Raw genomic sequence first — 19,046 nt, 5'->3', positions numbered from 1 at the left:
TCTTTGTTGATCATGATTTTGACGAAATCATTTTTGCATAAAGGAAAAAAATACTATACGAAAACCAGAACACGGTAAAGTCTGAAAGTAAAATAAAACAAAACACAAATGCCACCCGGCTTCTGACGACAATTGCACGCATTTGACATATAAATAAAGGAATAAAAAATGCATTTTTATGCCTATTCCGGTGATATTCGAATGCAACTTTTGAAGGCCGATTAAAATGCCCTTCACTATTAAAAATCACCCATTTACTTGGTACTGAAGAGGTAAATTATATCGTTCTCGAACGCTATGAATAATGCAATTCAAGGCTTACTAATTATTTGATGTAATTGTAGTTGAAGCACTGTAATTGGGCTTCGTGTGTATTGGTCTAGTTTTATATCTGCACTAGCCGTTCTTGATAGAAAATCATAAGAATCGTGCATCAAAATGGATCGTAACTTTTATTGAAGCTTGTATCCTTTAGTTAATTTCCTTTGGGAAATGAATTTTCAATAAATTTTCTTAGTGTTCATCTACTTTTAAATGATGCGATTTGATGCTGCGTAACATTGTTATGTTTGTAGACCTAGACTTCTAGAGGGTTTTTATTTGAATTTAGCACTCTCGAGTAAATAATATAACAAAGGTTTAAGTTCCGTAAATCTACGTAGGTGTCTAGGTAGAGTCTGCCTCCTTCTTAGTTATGTAGTTTATGAATTTTTCAACAGTTTCAGTGATATATTTTTTTGCGTATTCATCGAAAAATATTTCTGTTGAAGTATGGTTATTCCCGTACCTACTTACATTATAACTTTCTTGGAAACTAAACAAAATTAAACAATCTAGCTCATGTGCTGATCAGTAAATTGTTACATAACGATGATGTACTTTAAAATTCGTAGTAACCCACATATTAATATTGTGCCGCTAGCCACATTTGGCCGGATATCAACAAAAACCACAAACTGAAAACGCACGCAGTATTTCTACACTACGAACCTAGTATAGTCCGGCAACTTAGTAGAAAACCTTGGCATGCACTATTCGTCTAGGTTATAGGTAGATAAAGGTACCGAGGATTTACAAATTAAGTACCTGAACCTTAAAGGTCACCGTCAGTTGCCTAGACTTGCGGGTCAATGCTATTCTAAATTATGAATTTTGTATAACCCCGTCATCAGTGAACTCCGTATACAAAACTCTATTAAGTTGCAGGACCATAGTATATTGAATGTTTATAAAAAATGGATATACATACACGTACATTCGAACACGATTCACGATTAATCTTCATGGTTGAATGATTATGTACGTTTAAATATTGATTAGATTGATTTTAATTTGAAAACGCTAATATAATCAACAATATTATACATTTGCAGCGTGGTCCGAAAACTGTGGTTGAAAATAAAACAAATTAAGCGTCTGTATATTTATATTACCTGATATTTTATCACATTGACCAAGGTATACTTACTTGTAGTCTCTACATAAAAGAATTAAGTCGTTTTTAAGTTCATAAATCGTTCCTTTTACTTTTTTATTTGTCGTCGTCTTAACAAAGAACTTCCTTTTTAAGTACGAGGGGTTTTAATTCGCAGTTATCAAACGTTTTTCTTATTACTATGTGAATTAATATTTTACAATCTTTATAATAACATGGCCGACCTTCTACGAGACCGAACCGTTCAAAGATTTTCAATCCGAATACCATTTCCTGGTTTCTATTTATAGATTCAATTATATTCAGGTTTTCTTTAATTAAAAATAACATTTACAATAGTTAATAGTATCTGGAATATTATGGCGATGAAACGTTTATTTTCAAGTTATGCATATTATGCATGCATGCACGATTTTCCGGTGACTAATAATACTTGTTCTTCCTTATAGGGTGCAATAGCTGAATCGATAAATTGATCTCGCTTTAATCACTTTACTTAGAATACGATCTAAACAAAAGATTAACGATCAAATATCAACTATAGTCCCTACCTCTGAATGAGTGTATAAAACGAACGAACGAAACGAAACGCGGGTGTATTTCGGGTCTATAACACTAGTCAGTAGTATTAGGATTGACTTCTCCGTCTGTTCTATCAGTTCCAAAATTTTCTGCACCATGAGACCAAAAAAGCAGCACTTATCCCACCTCGGGGCAAGTGGCGGGCCAACTTAAAGGGACTAGTAGGATAGAGCCTTTATTTCGTACAGAAGCCTAGGGAAAACAGACTTCACCTTTGGTCAAAACAGTAGAGAAATTATGCACGCATTCAAAAAAGATACAATTACAGTCTAACAAAAGTCTACGAATATATTCGCAAAACGAGCCATAAATTGTATATTTAACCTTGTTTCAGTGTGCACAAGTGGCGACGAATGTGGTGGAACAAAAACACCAGGTGTCGAGAGCGAAGAGGAGCCGTGCGCTTGGTAGCAGAGCGTTCAGAGGCAGCACTGTCTGGTTCACAGGCCTCAGTGGCGCTGGAAAGACCAGCATTGCCTTCGCGCTTGAAGCTTATCTAGTCTCTAAAGGTGAGATATGATGTTATGTTATTGACACTACGAAAGAACTGCTTTTGGATTGGAAAGATACAAAATCAAAATCATTTATTCGTATAGGTCATGTACATTCCCTTATGATAGTCAAACACAAGGTGAATTCACCGCCAGTACGGAAGGTAGAGCCTGGCATGTCTAGGCAATTCTTTTAATTCACTTTTGAACCGTTTTGATTCGATTCGATTCGATTCTACTAGTCTACTACTGATATTGAAGTATCATTTCAATACTTTAACATATTGGCGAATTTATTGATTAATTATTTGCTACAGATTTCTAAACGATAACTCGAATTTATTATATGATAGAATATCGGCTAAAAGATCGTGTGTGATATGTGAGGTTGCAAAAAATATCTGAAAGTGGATGACAATATAAAAATTTGATGACAGTAGTTAATCAAAGTGAACGAAATGATTCTTACTTTGTATCATGATGTTAAGCTCAGTCATATTCGACCAGTTTTCAAAGTGTACATTAGTCTTAAGGTTAACGAGTTCATTGGGTCAGCTGTTTGATAGTATTTGTTTGTTTTATTACGAATCGATAAACTAATGTGTACAAATGTTTGATTTGAATGATACATATGTACTTTGGTTATTGTACATTCAAAGCACCAGCCACGCACTACATTTCGACCCACGACCATCATTGTAGGTAAATAAATACTTCGATATTTCAGAAAATGAAAGTACTTATTTAGAATGTCAAAGAGTAAAATTTTACTAATATTGAAGAATCACTTGGATATCTCTACTCAGTTCGAGGTGGTGTTTGACCTCTTGTGTGCTCAAACGAAACAGGAGCCTTTTGATCGACACCGCCCGTCAAAGATCGCCTTTGTGCCTCAAGTGTTAAAAACGGAAAAGTTCTTGACTATGGTCGATGCTTTATTTATACGGGTGGAGTAAAGTTTGCTAATCTTACACCTAGCAAGTTTGTAGCCCATTATAACAATGGGTTCTATAGGCTGAACTTACGTTTATATCGATTATATTTAATTGCAAGTACAATTATTGAGGCAAAAGATATGACCAGAGTAGAAATCAAGGCTTGTAAGGATCTTACCAAGTGACGTTCTATGATCTTGGCTTTTGGAATAAGGCTTAATTTAATAGTAAATAAATCATTTGATAGAATTTTATGATCAGCTGAAGAGGATCTATTTTCCCTTTTGTTAATTTCAATGTTGTCGTCTTCATTCGTAAGAGATATCTCACTGTACACAGTTCTATGTTTATTAGATAATTGATTAAATAAATAAATTACTTCTATTTCTTCTTATATAATAAAACTGCCGAAAATTACCACTCGATCGTATTTTTAGTTTAAAATTTTATTACCGTACTAAAAATATACCAGTAGCCGGTCTCAATTATTCAATTGTGTTCAGGATCTAGACAATCAGACATAAGATTGAACCATTCAAACGAACAAACGCTTATCTATTTGAAAGCATTGTGTATTTACTGTGAGGATATCGAGACTGGACATACTTCAGATTTGTACTGGTTATATCGTTCAATCACCTTTTCAATTAAGTCTTTAAACATGGCCATACCAAACATAGCTTATTTATTAAAAAATCTCTAATACTAAGATACTACTATTGACCAATTAGAAACTTGAAGAAAGAAAAAACTTCGGAAAATTAGAAACTTCGGAGAGCACGCAAAGTCGATACTGCACCTGACCTCTCACTGGTCGTATCGGTTGTCCGTCCCACCCGGATGGGAGAGTGATGGACTAGAGATTGTACCTGTGTATTTTACACATACTTGCACTCTAAAAACTAAGTCCCGCACTGTTAGCTGGTTGAAAATGGCCGCTGTAGCTGGATACCGGCTAGGAAAACATTAATGTTTTCTATAGTTAATCCCCAATCCGCACTTGGTCAGCGTGGTGTACTCAAGGCTTAACCTCTCCCTTGATCGGGAGGAAGACGCACGGCAATGGGACAGTAACGGGTTAAAATAATGTTTTTCATACAAACAATATTAAGATTAGATAGTAGCTTCTGTTATCACGTAATCGGCGCTACCTAAACAAGTCAGATTTGTATCTATTCCAATTAATTTTTGAGCCAATGGTCAATGTCGCTGGACGCGTCATAAAAATAATATGCAAGGGCAATGTCAAATTAAGTGCGTCATTCTTTAAAAAGGCTGTGTTAAAAATGCAACGTATCGGTTAATGTAAAACCCGGCCGCCAGAAAAGATTTTCCGGAGTAAAAAACATCTTATTTATCAACTTTACGGGTTTTTATCAAAATCTGTTTATTCGTTTTTGCGTGCAGGAGTTACAAACACATATTATTATATGCATCCATCGTCACAAATTTTCGCATTTATAATACTTTTATGACATATTGTACGGAATAAGTATAGACGACCCATAAAAAAAAATCATATCGGGATAATACAGCCAACAGTACTTAGGTATCATAGTTTTAAACTAAAGTAACATTCCTGGTATAACTGTTCGTAAAGTAATTGGATTCCATTGGACAATTCGTCGATACTATTTAATTTACCATATTGAAGTTATTGACCCACATATGAAGTAATTAAATACTGTAACTGAACACCTGTAATAATTGTAAAGCGCACATTATTTATTATGCATGCATAGTATTTGTCTTATGTAAAACAATTGTAACTACTCAGTACTTTACTACCAGCAAATGATCGACTTATGTCCGGTTTCTGACGCATATTTATCAGTAGTTTGTCTATATAAACTGCTTTTTTAAATATTTTAAACGCTATTATTAATTATTAAACTATCGCTAAATGTAACTCAGAAACCGAGGTTTAATTAACATCTTACAAAACATTTTAGTACGCTTACGGGTAAGTGTCGGATAACAGTAAATGAATAAAAAAAACTGTCGTTATTACGTCTCATAAGCTATCAGACTCAAGGGCTAACCCCTCCCTTATTACGGGAGAGGACCCTTGCCTAGCGGTGGAAGTTAGGATACACCGTTGGGTATTAAAGACGTATGTTATGTATGTATGTACTTAGTTTATAGTCAGATTTATTGACATAAAGAAAGTAGTTCCTACTCTATGTTATGTTGAACTATTTTACGTCACACATGATGTAAAAGTAGTAAAACCGGAATATTTCGAACACGTGATGGTTTAACATCATAATACTATTCAGACCGATTGAATACTACTTTATTTACATGCAATTTTATACATACCAGCTTAAAATATTGATGTCCCTGCAGTCCCGTAAAATTGTATCTAACTAGTTAATTAATTACATATTTTAATTTATTAATCGATGTTATATAGATCGGATATAAATAATACTTACTTAATTTAAAGTACATAATAAATAGCATTAATAAATCCTTTGGGTCGAGGACATCAGCAGCACGCCTTGCAATCTCGACTTCTCGCAGTCTTTTGTTTGTTTGCTTGCTATTTACATAGCATTTAAACACGTTCTAGTAGGTAGACTCATTTTGAAGTGAATACTCTAAAATCTAAAAACCTAAACTATCTATCCATTTTGTTATAGATAGATCGGTGGGTAATACAATTTGTTTCTGTTACAATTTGTAAGTAGAAGTAGTGTCTCCAAAAAACACCGAAAAGAAATCCCAAAGTTTATAAACAATTTCGTATTTACCTATGAACCATTAGTAGAGTTTTTTGCTTAAAAAACCATTTTATTTCTTGACTGACTAGTGTCTGAGAAAAGACTAGTCGCGCAAATCTCTACCGACTGGCTATCAAGAAATTCTGCATTATTTTTTTGCGGTACAATTTAAATGTTGGACTCTCGATACAAGATAGTAATAGAGAATTTTATTGCAATGTTCTAACGTCAATAATTTTCTACAGGGATCCCTGCATACGGCTTGGACGGCGACAACATCAGAACCGGCTTGAACAAGAACCTCGGCTTCACGAAGGAGGACCGTGAGGAGAACATCAGACGAGTGGCTGAAGTAGCCAAGCTGTTTGCAGACAGCGGTGTCGTGTGTCTTTGCAGTTTTGTCTCGCCTTTCGCTGAGGTAAGTTATAGTTAACTTTACTATAGAATGTATTTTTAAAGGTTTCTTTTATTTTTATCACTCCGCCTACGCCTAGTTTTTGCTGTCCCAAGCCTGGGTAAAGACGTCTTTCATACTTGGTTTTAGTAGAAAGGTAATCTAAATGATAAGAGCTTAGCCACTCTGTACCACAATTTAGCCACGGTTTACACTCTACAGTCCAAAAACGAATTGATATGTTACATTGCCACAGTAAGTAACGAATGTTGTACCGATATTGTATATTCATATTAATGAACTTTATCAGTTTTATTAATACCCCAATAAAATTGCCTTAAAGCACTTGGAAATTCGGTTGATAGCCACAACAGTACTTTGAAAAGTACAGGCCCTCACAAAACTGTGTCACAAGTACAGTCACAAATTAAAAGCGAGATATCAAATTATACCGTAGGTATCCGTGCTTCCCGCAATCTTTCTCACTTATCGCGAGTTCATTGACCCGTCGAGATCAATGCGGCATCATTAAAAGTATTACAAAACGATAAACTTTCATTTGTTCGTTAAAAGAGGCACAAATCAATGTGATTATAATAGTAGAAGAAATTTCACATGTCTATCAATACAACTGCTATTCTAAGTTCTACTAGACTTAAAAACGAATGTTCTATTATAGTATTACCAATTCAAAAAAGTTGAGTAAAGTACAATATAATTTATTATGCCATTTTCTATGGTATATACTTTTTCCGACACTAAATATTACAGAAGCATTTAGATTTTAAATAAAAATTAGATATGTAATATAATTTATAGTAATATTAAAAGTAAGTTTGTTATTTTATGTAAGTAGGTGTATATAACTTATACTGTAATTTAATTAATCATTGTTTCCCGTTATCATTGCTTAAATCTGGCAAATATTTACCAGTGTTTCTTCTAGTAACTATAATTGTTACGTAATTTGTAATACATGTGCGTCAATGATTTATTTCAAACTAGACGTTAATATAAAAAAAATGAGTAAACAAAGCCAAAAATACGTCTTACATATTTACACTAAAATAATACACTTTTAATATTAACTTAATTTCTTACCTTTTAACGTACAGTCACGGGCAAAAGTAAATTCAATCGTACTTTTTTGTATGAAAATATCAATTAATTTATTGCTGTATTCGTATTAATTTCACTATTTTCTTTAAAAAATGTTTTAGAAAATGCGGAATCATATTTTTGCTTTTGGCTGTATTTCAGAAAATGTTGTGGTTTGCTTAACTTATACTTTTAAAATAGCTGGGCTTAGAGGCAAGGCACTAGACAGTAAATTATTTTGTCAATATTCTTATTTCATTCTCGTCTGATTATTTTAATATATTATTATGTCATCATTTATATCAAGCTGTCAAAACAGTACCATGATACAAGGACATTCAATACATTTATATCAATTATATTAGTTCAATGCGACCCATATTAATAAATTAATAACGTACTAACAGTTCATTTAAAACGTGCCACAAACATTTGTATTATCACTATTCACAAACATTATTTAGAGTTATTTAATGAGATCAAAAGTCGCTGATGATTAGATTTTAGTTAGTATGTTAGAGTACAATACTTCGCACTTTTATACAATGACATTGTTATAAAAGTGCGAAGCTACAATTTTATCTCGTTAAAAGCAGGACTTAAGTGCCAGATAATTCTTGCTAACTTTGTATCTTTTTCACTAGGCGCAAAAAATTGTGCATAGTGGTATTTGAGCTGGGCGTCTCCGTGCTTCAGAGGGCACGTAACAAGTCGGTCCCGGCTGTTGTCTACTAAGATAACAGTCGTTAAGCCATGTCAAAGGCCTCTCGGGCGGCTTTAACAACTTTGACACTAGGTTGACCACTAACCATACGACAAACAAACAACTCCTTACGTTTACAAGTACCTTTATAATTGTCAATTGTGTTTCTTTGTTGCCAGGATCGTGAAGTAGCCCGTCGTATCCACACTGACTCAGACCTGCCGTTCTTCGAAGTGTTCATCGACACACCTCTGGAGGTGTGCGAGCAGAGAGACACTAAGGGATTGTACAAGAAGGCTAGAGATGGACAGATTAAGGTAAGAATTTTTTTTATACTAGAGGCCGCCCGCGACTTCGTCTACGTGGAAACTCTTCCCGTGTAAATCCCGATCCCTCGGAAACTCCGGGATAAAAGTACCCTATGTGTTATTCTGTGATATACCATTATAATCGGATTCGGTTCAGTAGTATTTGCGTGAAAGAGTAACAAACATACATACATTCTCACAAACTTTCGCATTTATAATATTAGTAGGATTTTAGAAGTAACGTATACGTATATATGTATACCCCGCAACAAAAGTGCGTATACATTTTAAGTCGAAAATACGTAAGTTGATAAAGGATAAGCTGGGAACGCTTTTATGACAAATATTTATGTCGCTTAAAGCATTTATAAATTGGAGTCTCCTCCTTTTTTAACTGACTTATTGTTTAAGATTGACTTTATTATAGTCACAGTTGGTGACATTATTGCCTGGTGCGAAAAGGTTACAAGAGCCCACTATGAATTAGAACTGAAAAATTGAAAAAATACTCTTTATTCCTACTTTAGCCGGCGAATCCCTTGTTTCAAAGTCAAACAGTACAACAACAATATTGTAATATTCGATATTAAATTGATCAATAAACCCATGGCTGTGTCACATTAAGTTTGTCACCATGATGTTACAATAACTTATCAGAGATAAATCCATTAGATATAAAGTGGTATGCAATTGAACTTTATACAGCATAAATTGCGTACTTTATCCTTTATGATTATCACAAGTATTTTACTATTGATGATGACTTTCAACTTAGAAAGGTGCTTAAAATAGAAAGTTGCTTAGAAAACTGAAGATTATGAGAATAAGACTAATTGTTATTAAAGTTTTGAGACAGTTAACTATTTCATAAATTCATAATTACATAGCCGTTTGAGATCCTGTTGTAGAATCCAAAAATTTCAACCATCCTTTACTGTTGTTAAATCAAAACTACGGGAAACTGCCCCTTAATGACTTTCCAAGGGGGCCTTGCTGTAAACGTGCTTACAGGAGCATTGACATAATATTTTTTAAGCTGACTGCTGAAAGTACCGTTATTACCACGTAATAATCATCCACCTTCTACTAATTGGGTTTCTACATACCTTCCGGCTTCTGCTTTGCTGCCAGCTATCAGCTGGCTAACTGCTGCTAAATATTGAAATTGATAACGAATCCTGTTTTATTTGCAGGGCTTCACAGGTATCACTCAGGAGTATGAGCGTCCCGAAGCCCCGGAGCTGGTGGTACAAACTGTGGGACACTCCATCGAGGAGTCCACCATGCACGTTGTTCAACTGCTTGAGTCACAGGTAAGATACATTTGTCACTTCAACAAGAAAAACCATCAGCAAAATATTTTACGTGGCAAGTGACAAGACAACCTTTCATATTATATTCAGCAATACAACATTTAATATGCATACCTTACTTTTTTCACGAGTGAAAAGCTGTTAGATACCCGCTTTTTCTAGATGAAGAAAGATAAGGATAAGTGGTGTGTCCACTAAAAAACGGTCCCAAAAACCAATTTGTCCCGGGACCTATTAAACACACTATTGCCTTCACATTTCATACAAGTCTAGCAGTCAATTCAGACTTTGTGATTCAGTGGATCATTAATTTCTACTTGTAATATTTCAGAATAACTTGTTGGTTATTATACAATTTTTATATGGCAGCAGTCAGAAACTGCATTAAATATTATTCTACAGACTCATCACTTTATGACTACTTTTAATTTAACTATATTTTATCAAGACAATGGCCAGTTATAATTTCATACACATTTTCAAAAATAATTTACAACTGAATTAAAAAAAGCATTCTCACGGTTTATTAATCCATTCTTCCTTTTTATTTGCGTTTCGTTTTTATTTTAACATAAACTTTAATATTATGGCCTTGATTAATATTTCCTATATCTCTTTTAGCCTTGAAAGTAGATGAATTAGTACTTTAAAACTGACTACTGTGGTCCCCAAGAATATAATAATAAGCAGTTTATATTTCTTTTATTTTTTCAGTTTTCCGTTCCCTTTTCAAGGTTCCAATTACAAGTGTCATTTATTTTTATTATTATAATTATAATTTATATTCGATCTTAACAATTCTTTATTGAATAACAAATAAAGATAGGTGTACAAGATCGTTTTTACAATAAAAAATAGAATTTATACAAGTACTTTGCAATTTTTATTTCTGTTTTCTTTGCAATCGGTATCAATAAGCGTCTGTGTCGTGTAAATAATACTGTAAGTCAGATTTTCTTTAATGTAACCATATTTTACAAAACAAACATAAAATAATAATAATAAAAATAAAATCACTCCTTTTTCCATAGGGGTAGGCAATGATCAAAGAACACCACTTGGTACGACCCTCACAAACTTTCCTTGACTCATTCGCATCCATGCATCTTGTCATATAGCGAGTTAGTCAAGCGAATAGAATCCTATAAAGCTTATACTATAATAATACGTCAAAATATATGATTTGCCTATGATAATGAATTCTCATTTTGTGATCAAACTTGGACCTGAATTAAGAAAATAATGTTTTATATTCTAGGGAATCATCCCTCAGTTCGAGACCCACAGCGCGGGTGTAGAGGAACTGTTCATTTACGGCAACAGGCTGACCAGCGCTATTGAAGAAGCGGCCCGGCTACCACAGATTGACCTCACCATTCTCGACTTACAGTGGGTTCAGGTGAGATAAAAGTCTTTCATTATGTTGACATACATTTTATAAAACCTGTTATATTGTTACTACCTTATGCCCGCGACTGCATCCGCGTGGTTTGTGGGCACAATTTTCATACAAGCTTTCATCCCTATTTTATCCCCTTGGGAGTAGAATTGATCAAAATTCTTTCTTAGCAGATGCCTACGTCATAATATCTACCTTCATGCCAAATTTTAGCCCAATCTGTCCAGTTTAGGCTGTGCGTTGATAGATCACTATGTCAGTCAGTCTTTGAGTTTTATATATTAAGATATCAGAAGAGAACTCAGCAATTAAAAATTCTACAGACGTAACCCAACAATTTAAATAAAAAAAATGGCATGGACTGAAACTCCGCGCTACTATATAAAAGATTTTTACAGCTAAATAAGATAAAAACGTAGTTATTTGCCCGACGCGGGAAGCAGACCAGTGTGCAACTGTGCAGGACTTAGTGTGTGCACATTAAACAATTACACTGGTACATGTTGCATTTCCTTAATTTATCAATATGATAATAAGGATGTTCTTATCATCAGTACCTACTTCTTATAATAACTTTAAATTAAGCTGTAACAGTTTTCCTTAGTGACTGCTCAAAGTTTGTTATTCAGCTAATCAGATAGTTTTATTGGTACGATTAGATACTACTGTGTTATGTAACTGATATGATTTATCAATAATTATGTTTACAGGTCTTGTCTGAAGGCTGGGCGTATCCTCTCAAAGGATTTATGAGGGAACATGAATATTTATCTGTAAGTATTTAATATTATAATGATGAAAGATGATTTAAGTCGTAGATAGAAACAAATGCGTATTTTGGAAATTGTACTGAATACATTACTTTGTATAAGAAGTAATGTTTATTGCAGACACGGTTAATTGTGCAAAATGAATGAATGTTAGTGTAAAAAATGTTCTTTTATTAGCCGATATTTTTTCATAAAGTTATAAAAAGGCTTTTATACGAAATGAGAAAAAGTGTTAGTTAGACCATGAGTTCTCACCTGAATTGTAGTAGTAGTACATTTAGCAGTATTTAATCTATTCAATAGTGTTTTTAGATGAGTTCAAAACGCTTTTGAATAGATAAACTAAAGCTAAATGTAACTCAGAATCCGGGAGTAAAACATTTAAAATTACGAAAATCTATATAATATAGCCCCCTTGCATTTCCTAGGATCAATTTCGCATAAAACACGTAACATAAGCAGTCGTTACATCACAATTTCACGCCACAGTTACCGTCACGCCACGGTCTATTGGCTATTGGCTACTGTATGACGATACATAATCACCAGTAATACGCATGTCATTGAAGTTATTGTACTGAATTGTATGGAACGAAAGTGTGCTGGAGTTATTAATTGTGTAAACAAACATATGCGTTATGTGTTGTAGAAATGTTGGTAAGCGGTAAGAAGCTTAAGGGATTTTTTCTAAGCTGTTTGTTCACTGAGAAGGAATAAGCGGGTTTCTTCTTAAAAAGTTCTACCATTTTCAGGAAAAGACACAAGGCTTTTCTAAAATGGATCCTAAGACTACACAAGAATAACACTTACTTAGTTTAGGTTTCTTAATTTGGACTCACCAGAAATGAATCCTAGAACTATAAAGAACCGGTTCAAACCAAATATGAATTCCATAATTCGCTCAATAAGCACACCAAAATATAACCTTCTATCAATAAAAATACTTACCCAATAAAAATCTCAACAATTTCTTCTTTTTCAGGCTCTTCACTCCAACTGCCTAACTCTCCCCGACGGTTCCATCATCAACCAATCAGTGCCCGTAGTCCTGCCAGTCACTACTGAGGTCAAGGACCGTTTGACAGGCGCCGGGGCCATCGCCCTTACATACAACGGCAAAGCAGTCGCTGTACTTAGAGCGCCAGAGTTCTACCCGCATAGGAAAGAAGAGAGATGCGCGAGACAGTTCGGCATTTATCATACGGGACATCCTTATATCAAGGTTTGTATATAATACTAGCTCTTGTCCGAGTCCGTCCGCATTGACTATAGTTATATGGCTTTTTAACCGTATAGTTCCCGATTCTAGGGATTAATAATACTATGTGCTTTCTAGGGTCTCAAAGCATCTTTGTATGAAATTTTATCTAAATCGGTTCAGTAATTTAGCCATGAAGAAGAAATACAAAAGACTTACATACATTCGTATATTTAATATTTGTAGGGATTAGTTACCGGGACGCGGAGTATCCAATTGGAGGTACCGCGTCCTGGCCACTTTATGGTGACTGTAGAAGGAACACCGTCAGGTTTTTAGTCGGTATGCCCAAATTTAAATGCCGGAACGCCTAGCCGGCGGGAGAGCCCGACAGACCCCCGCTACCTCCCTGGAGCGAGACATGCAGTAATGCATTTTCTTGACGAAAAAAAAAAATGTTATGGGATTAGTTACCTTTAACTCGTAGTCCACCGAGGTCAAAGGCGTCATCAAATATATGAGTTTAAATACTCACACGTATCTACTTATTTGAAACTTGCCTCAATTCAAGGATACGACACAATACAGACTTATTAGGCAGCAAAATGTCATACAATACTACAAAATCGTTTTTGCAACTATTCGTAGAAAGTGTTCATCATTCTAACACTAGATATTCTGTTTATATTTTTGTCAGATGATCAAAGACTCAGGCGACTGGTTGGTGGGCGGTAACCTCGAAGTGTTCGAACGTATACGCTGGAACGACGGCTTGGACTCGTACCGCCTCACGCCCAACGAACTCAGAGAAAAGTTCAAGGAACTTGGTGCTGATGCTGTGTTCGCTTTCCAAGTAAGTACATTCCAGTGTTCAACTTAAATTTAGTACGATAGCGATTTATAAAGAAAAAAAAGCCGCTAGACCATCTTCTCCTGGATTACGGATTTTTGTTTGCCGTTTTTATCCTCTAACTCTCAATAATGTCAGCGGCGAAATTACCAATTTATGGTAACAAAAAAATTACGCTATAATCAATACAAAGATAATTTCTCCAGACGAAATGATTTCTTAAAAGTACTATCATTATTTGAATCTCGTTCTTGCTTGTTATTGAATAGTTTGTCATGGCTTAACCAGGTGTATTATTTTACTAAACAAAGTGTTTATATTTCAGCTGCGTAACCCCATCCACAACGGCCACGCTCTGCTCATGCAAGACACACAACGTCAACTTGTCGAGAGGGGATTCAAGAAGCCTGTCCTTCTATTACACCCGTTGGGTAAGCACATAATCTACTCAATAGTTAAAACTTTGTTATTTTAAATGGCGGAATATAAATAGGTTTGAACTTATATAAAGACTGTATTGATAGTTAGGCATCGGTATGTCTGACTTGCAGAACACGGTATAATGATAAAATGTAGTAGCCCATAGTTTGTTTTTTAATTTATTTATTTAAATGCCTCTTACAACTATTTTTACAGGTTCTTAACCATCATAGCCTAGTACAAGTAATATAATACCATTCATCAATATATTAATTCTTATGCCTAAAAAATCACCGCTTTCGAATTATATGAACTAAACGTCACCAAACAAAAACATTATGAATGGTTACTTATTAATTAATTGTCTTCCAGGTGGCTGGACGAAGGACGACGACGTGCCCCTAGAGACTCGTATCAACCAGCACAAAGCTGTGCTCAACGAGGGAGTGTTAGACCCGCAAGCGACTGTACTCGCTATCTTCCCATCACCTATGATGTATGCTGGTCCTACTGAGGTAAGCCTATACTTTTGATTTGTTTATAATTTTACATCATAATAGTATATCAAACATTGACATACATTTCTTAAATCACGTAATTCGTGATTTTCTTATATCACGAATAATCGCTCTTCGTAAAGCTACTATTAATAAAAGCAATGTCTATATTTCTGGACTTGAATTGAATATACAACGTGTCCCAAAACTCAACGTCAAAACGAAAACCTGAGCTAGGCCGAGTTGTGTAGGCTCTCAAAAAATAATGTAAAAAAATCTATCTTTTGACATTAGAATAATTTTGAGAAAGTTTTATGACGAACTAATAATAAGTTAAATATCTTAAGATTATTTTTATTTTCTCGTCGTCTGTGAAATAATTAAGTACCAGTATACCATTTTCGAAAGTCCATTAAATGCGCCAACTTTTAAGGGTACATGCCGAAAAAGCGTAGTACAATTATTTTTCAGGACAGACTGTCAAAGTTGAGTGATGTAATTATTTTCAAGGCATAGTTCTCCATAGAAGGGATATTTTCAGAAATTCCAATGAAGTTGTGTGCAAATAATGAATTGAAATTTGTACGAGCATTACTTCGGAATACTCCACACAAAAAAAGAAATAGAAAAGAAGTCATTTGTACCCACAGTAGACGTAAACTCATCAGAGGGTGGCAATTTTACAAAAATGGTTGTCATTTTGAAACTACATGAGATAGATTTTTTTTAATTATTTTTTGAGAGCCAACACAACTCGGCCTAGCTCAGGTTTTCGTTTTGACGTTGAGTTTTGGGACACGTTGTATATACCTTCAAAATGATATTTGCTACAATACCCACCTTCTGTTCCCTTCACAGGTACAATGGCACGCCAAATGCCGTATGAACGCGGGCGCCAACCACTACATAGTAGGCCGTGACCCCGCCGGCCTCCCCCACCCCGACGGCGGCGGCGACCTGTTCGACCCGCGACACGGAGCTATGGTGCTCAAACAAGCACCTGGACTTAATGAACTTGAAGTATGATATCCACGCAATTTTTGCTGACTTTAGATAAAAAAAATAAATAAATAAAAATCATTTATTACCAGTCCAGTATTACAAAATTATGCTTATAACTACTAGATATAAGCCCTCTTTACACACACACTCTATCGCGCATGAAACTGATGCGATCGCGATGAAACGCACATGATTATCGCGCGTGAAAGAGCGCGCTGCTCTCCTGCGCGTAATCTGTACGCTCCTAAGAGCGTGCGATAGAGTGTGTGTCTAAAGGCGGCTATGAATAAGTTTCACGTTGTATCAATACTAACGAATGACGTAGAGTCTATTATTTCATGTAGTAAAATATATTATAATGCTATAGTTGATGGCTTACATCTTGATTCATTCCATTTTTAAGTTGTATTAATAGGTTTAAAAATCAATGTAGTCTAACTTTATGATTATATAATTATTCATTCATTCGTCGTATGGGTAGTAGTCAACCTAGTGTCAAAGTTGTTCAAGCCATGCGAAGGCCTTTGATATCGCATAATGTAATTATTAGAGGACGTAATTTACAATTTGTCATGTTATAATCTCAACTTTTAGAGAGCATTACACTTAGCTTCGCATTTCTTTTCGCAGATCATTCCGTTCCGTGTGGCAGCATACGACACATCTATCGGTAAAATGGCGTTCTTCGACCCCACGCGTAAAGAGGACTTCGATTTCATCTCCGGAACTAGGATGAGGGGTCAGTATACTGCAATATTTTAATTTACATCTTCTTACATGATTGAGCTGCCTATAATGCCAATGCATTATCTTACTTCATGAGGAAAATGTTAAACCGTTGGCGTTGAGAACAAAAAAACTACTTCAAAAACTACTTAAGTAATGAGGAGTGACGACGTTTTCTTTGTTAGAAACTCGATTCGTTGGTTTTATTTTCCCATTGACGTAGTTAGATACCCAAGGTAACTGTAAAACCAGATAAAATAGAACTACGGGAAATTGCTCAAAACAAAACTATTAGTGTGCATATAGACATTCACAAACGTATAACAAGTTTTAATATTTGTTACATTTCACAGGTTTGGCCAAGTCCGGCAAGGAGCCACCAAAAGGTTTCATGGCCCCTAGCGCATGGAAAGTACTCTCAGAATACTACCAATCGCTGAAATCAAAGATGGATACCAACTGAACTAACGGACTTTCGCTGTGTACTGAATTTTAGTATTATAAACATACGTACGGCCTGATATCGACAGAGTTATATTTATTCGACTATTATTATTATTATATCACAATTTATTTGACTCTTTAAAGATGAGTAATAAAATCGCTGTTTAGTTGGAGCTAAGATGTCGTTCTTGGGGCAAATTAAGCAGCTTTTTATGGACTTTTTTTAGGAATTGACGTTTTAAATTATGAATCCAATCTTCAGAGTTTATTTATACATATTTTGACAGCTGATAAAATCGGGCATTTTCAAAGTTTATTTCCTTTAATAATATCATATCATATTTGATATAAAGTGAGATTTTAAATACATAGGATGAGGGCAAATTATAGTTTTATTTTAAAATAATATTCTACATTTTATTTATTTCATTTATGTACTTAAATCTGGCTTGTGCAACTAGTACATAATATGCTGTGCAATATTTTATTTTTTTATTTAATTTCGTTTTCACATTCCTTACTTCTTAATGTGTAAAATTACACATTCCAATACTTATGTACATATTTGCTTTCGTAGTTTTTGTACGTAACGTTAAGACAATAAGATCATTTATTAGGTTATATTGTTTCGCCAAACGTTGGTATACAAAGCTATATCATACATGACATTACATCACATTTGAACATAGTATATTTACCGTGTGGTTATTTGATCCTATGCACAAATACGCGCTGTGCCACAACTCTATACAAATTTCTATAAATACGGAGCACTTTTTACCTTCTCAATAGGCTTTGCGTTTAATGATACATTAGGCTTAGGATGACTTGTTGTTCTTGAAATGTTTTATTAACTGCGAAAATTTCATGGAGATGTCAAAAACTAGATCTAATAATATATTTACAAAAGAGAGGTAAGGCCCTCTACGTGTCTACGATTCTAGAAGATTATTGGCACGTATAAATGTCGACACTTAGGCCAAAATGCTTTATCGAATTTGAGTCTTAAATTCGCAACTCATGTCTATAATGTTGTGTCGATCGGACATGTTCTCCAGACTTCATCGTCTAGTCTCAAAATCAAACCTACAAGAACAATTTGATGTACATATCTAAAAGCCTAATGTAGTTCTTTCATAGTTTTTACAACAATTATAATCTTCCTAAATAATTATTTTTAAACTAATCTAATCAATTATTTGATTTATTTTACATAATTTATGTATTAAGTGATCAATTGGTTGTAATTTCAAATCGTATTTGTATTATTTTTGTACGTAACACACGACAGTGTAATGGGACGTATTGTTAATTTATAAGAGGTTTAATTATAAATTGTTGTAATATTAGTGAATAAAGGTGCTTTTAAAGATAATGTACAATAAATATTGAATTGATTTTGTTGTTTTATTTCTGATATTTCGATGAAATATGTAAAAGTAAATAGTTTTAGGTACTTGTTGTTCATTTGTTCGCGCTGTGGGTGGGTGATAATTAAGATTATATTGATTAGATTAATTAATTATCGGTATTTAATTGATAAATATATATTTTGATTTGTAACGTGTTCATTTATATCATGCCTTTACCTATAACTTTGTTTTTAAAGAGGTAAGTAGCTAGAAAAATATAGCTGTATCTTAGAATTTTTATTGTTTTTGCCCCTTTTTAGTCATATTTCTGCTAAGTTGACGTTCAAATAGCTAAGTCGCATCTTCACTACCGGGCGTTATGAGTTTGATTCCAGTATGAAAT

The 19,046-nt window shown here is 34.4% G+C and overlaps 1 protein-coding gene across 2 annotated transcripts in view; it reads left to right on the top strand.

Annotated features, from left to right (window-relative positions):
- Positions 1-18,688, top strand: part of Papss (3'-phosphoadenosine 5'-phosphosulfate synthase) — a 29,182-nt gene extending 10,494 nt beyond the window's left edge. For both annotated transcript variants that reach the window (XM_076114724.1, XM_076114723.1), the window contains exons 2-14: positions 2,352-2,526; positions 6,415-6,587; positions 8,544-8,681; positions 9,866-9,985; positions 11,244-11,384; positions 12,095-12,157; positions 13,137-13,376; positions 14,050-14,205; positions 14,528-14,633; positions 14,995-15,137; positions 15,978-16,139; positions 16,752-16,860; positions 17,201-18,688. In XM_076114724.1, coding sequence (XP_075970839.1) covers positions 2,352-2,526; positions 6,415-6,587; positions 8,544-8,681; positions 9,866-9,985; positions 11,244-11,384; positions 12,095-12,157; positions 13,137-13,376; positions 14,050-14,205; positions 14,528-14,633; positions 14,995-15,137; positions 15,978-16,139; positions 16,752-16,860; positions 17,201-17,310 — 1,836 coding nt within the window. In that variant the 3' untranslated portion in view covers positions 17,311-18,688. The remainder of the gene's footprint in view (positions 1-2,351; positions 2,527-6,414; positions 6,588-8,543; positions 8,682-9,865; positions 9,986-11,243; positions 11,385-12,094; positions 12,158-13,136; positions 13,377-14,049; positions 14,206-14,527; positions 14,634-14,994; positions 15,138-15,977; positions 16,140-16,751; positions 16,861-17,200) is intronic.
- Positions 18,689-19,046: the final 358 nt, after the last annotated feature.

This window comes from Anticarsia gemmatalis, chromosome 5 (genome assembly GCF_050436995.1).
Source record: "Anticarsia gemmatalis isolate Benzon Research Colony breed Stoneville strain chromosome 5, ilAntGemm2 primary, whole genome shotgun sequence".
Lineage (NCBI taxonomy): Eukaryota > Metazoa > Arthropoda > Insecta > Lepidoptera > Erebidae > Anticarsia > Anticarsia gemmatalis.
Note: the sequence above shows the minus strand (reverse complement) of the source record. Positions and strands in the feature narration are given on the sequence as shown.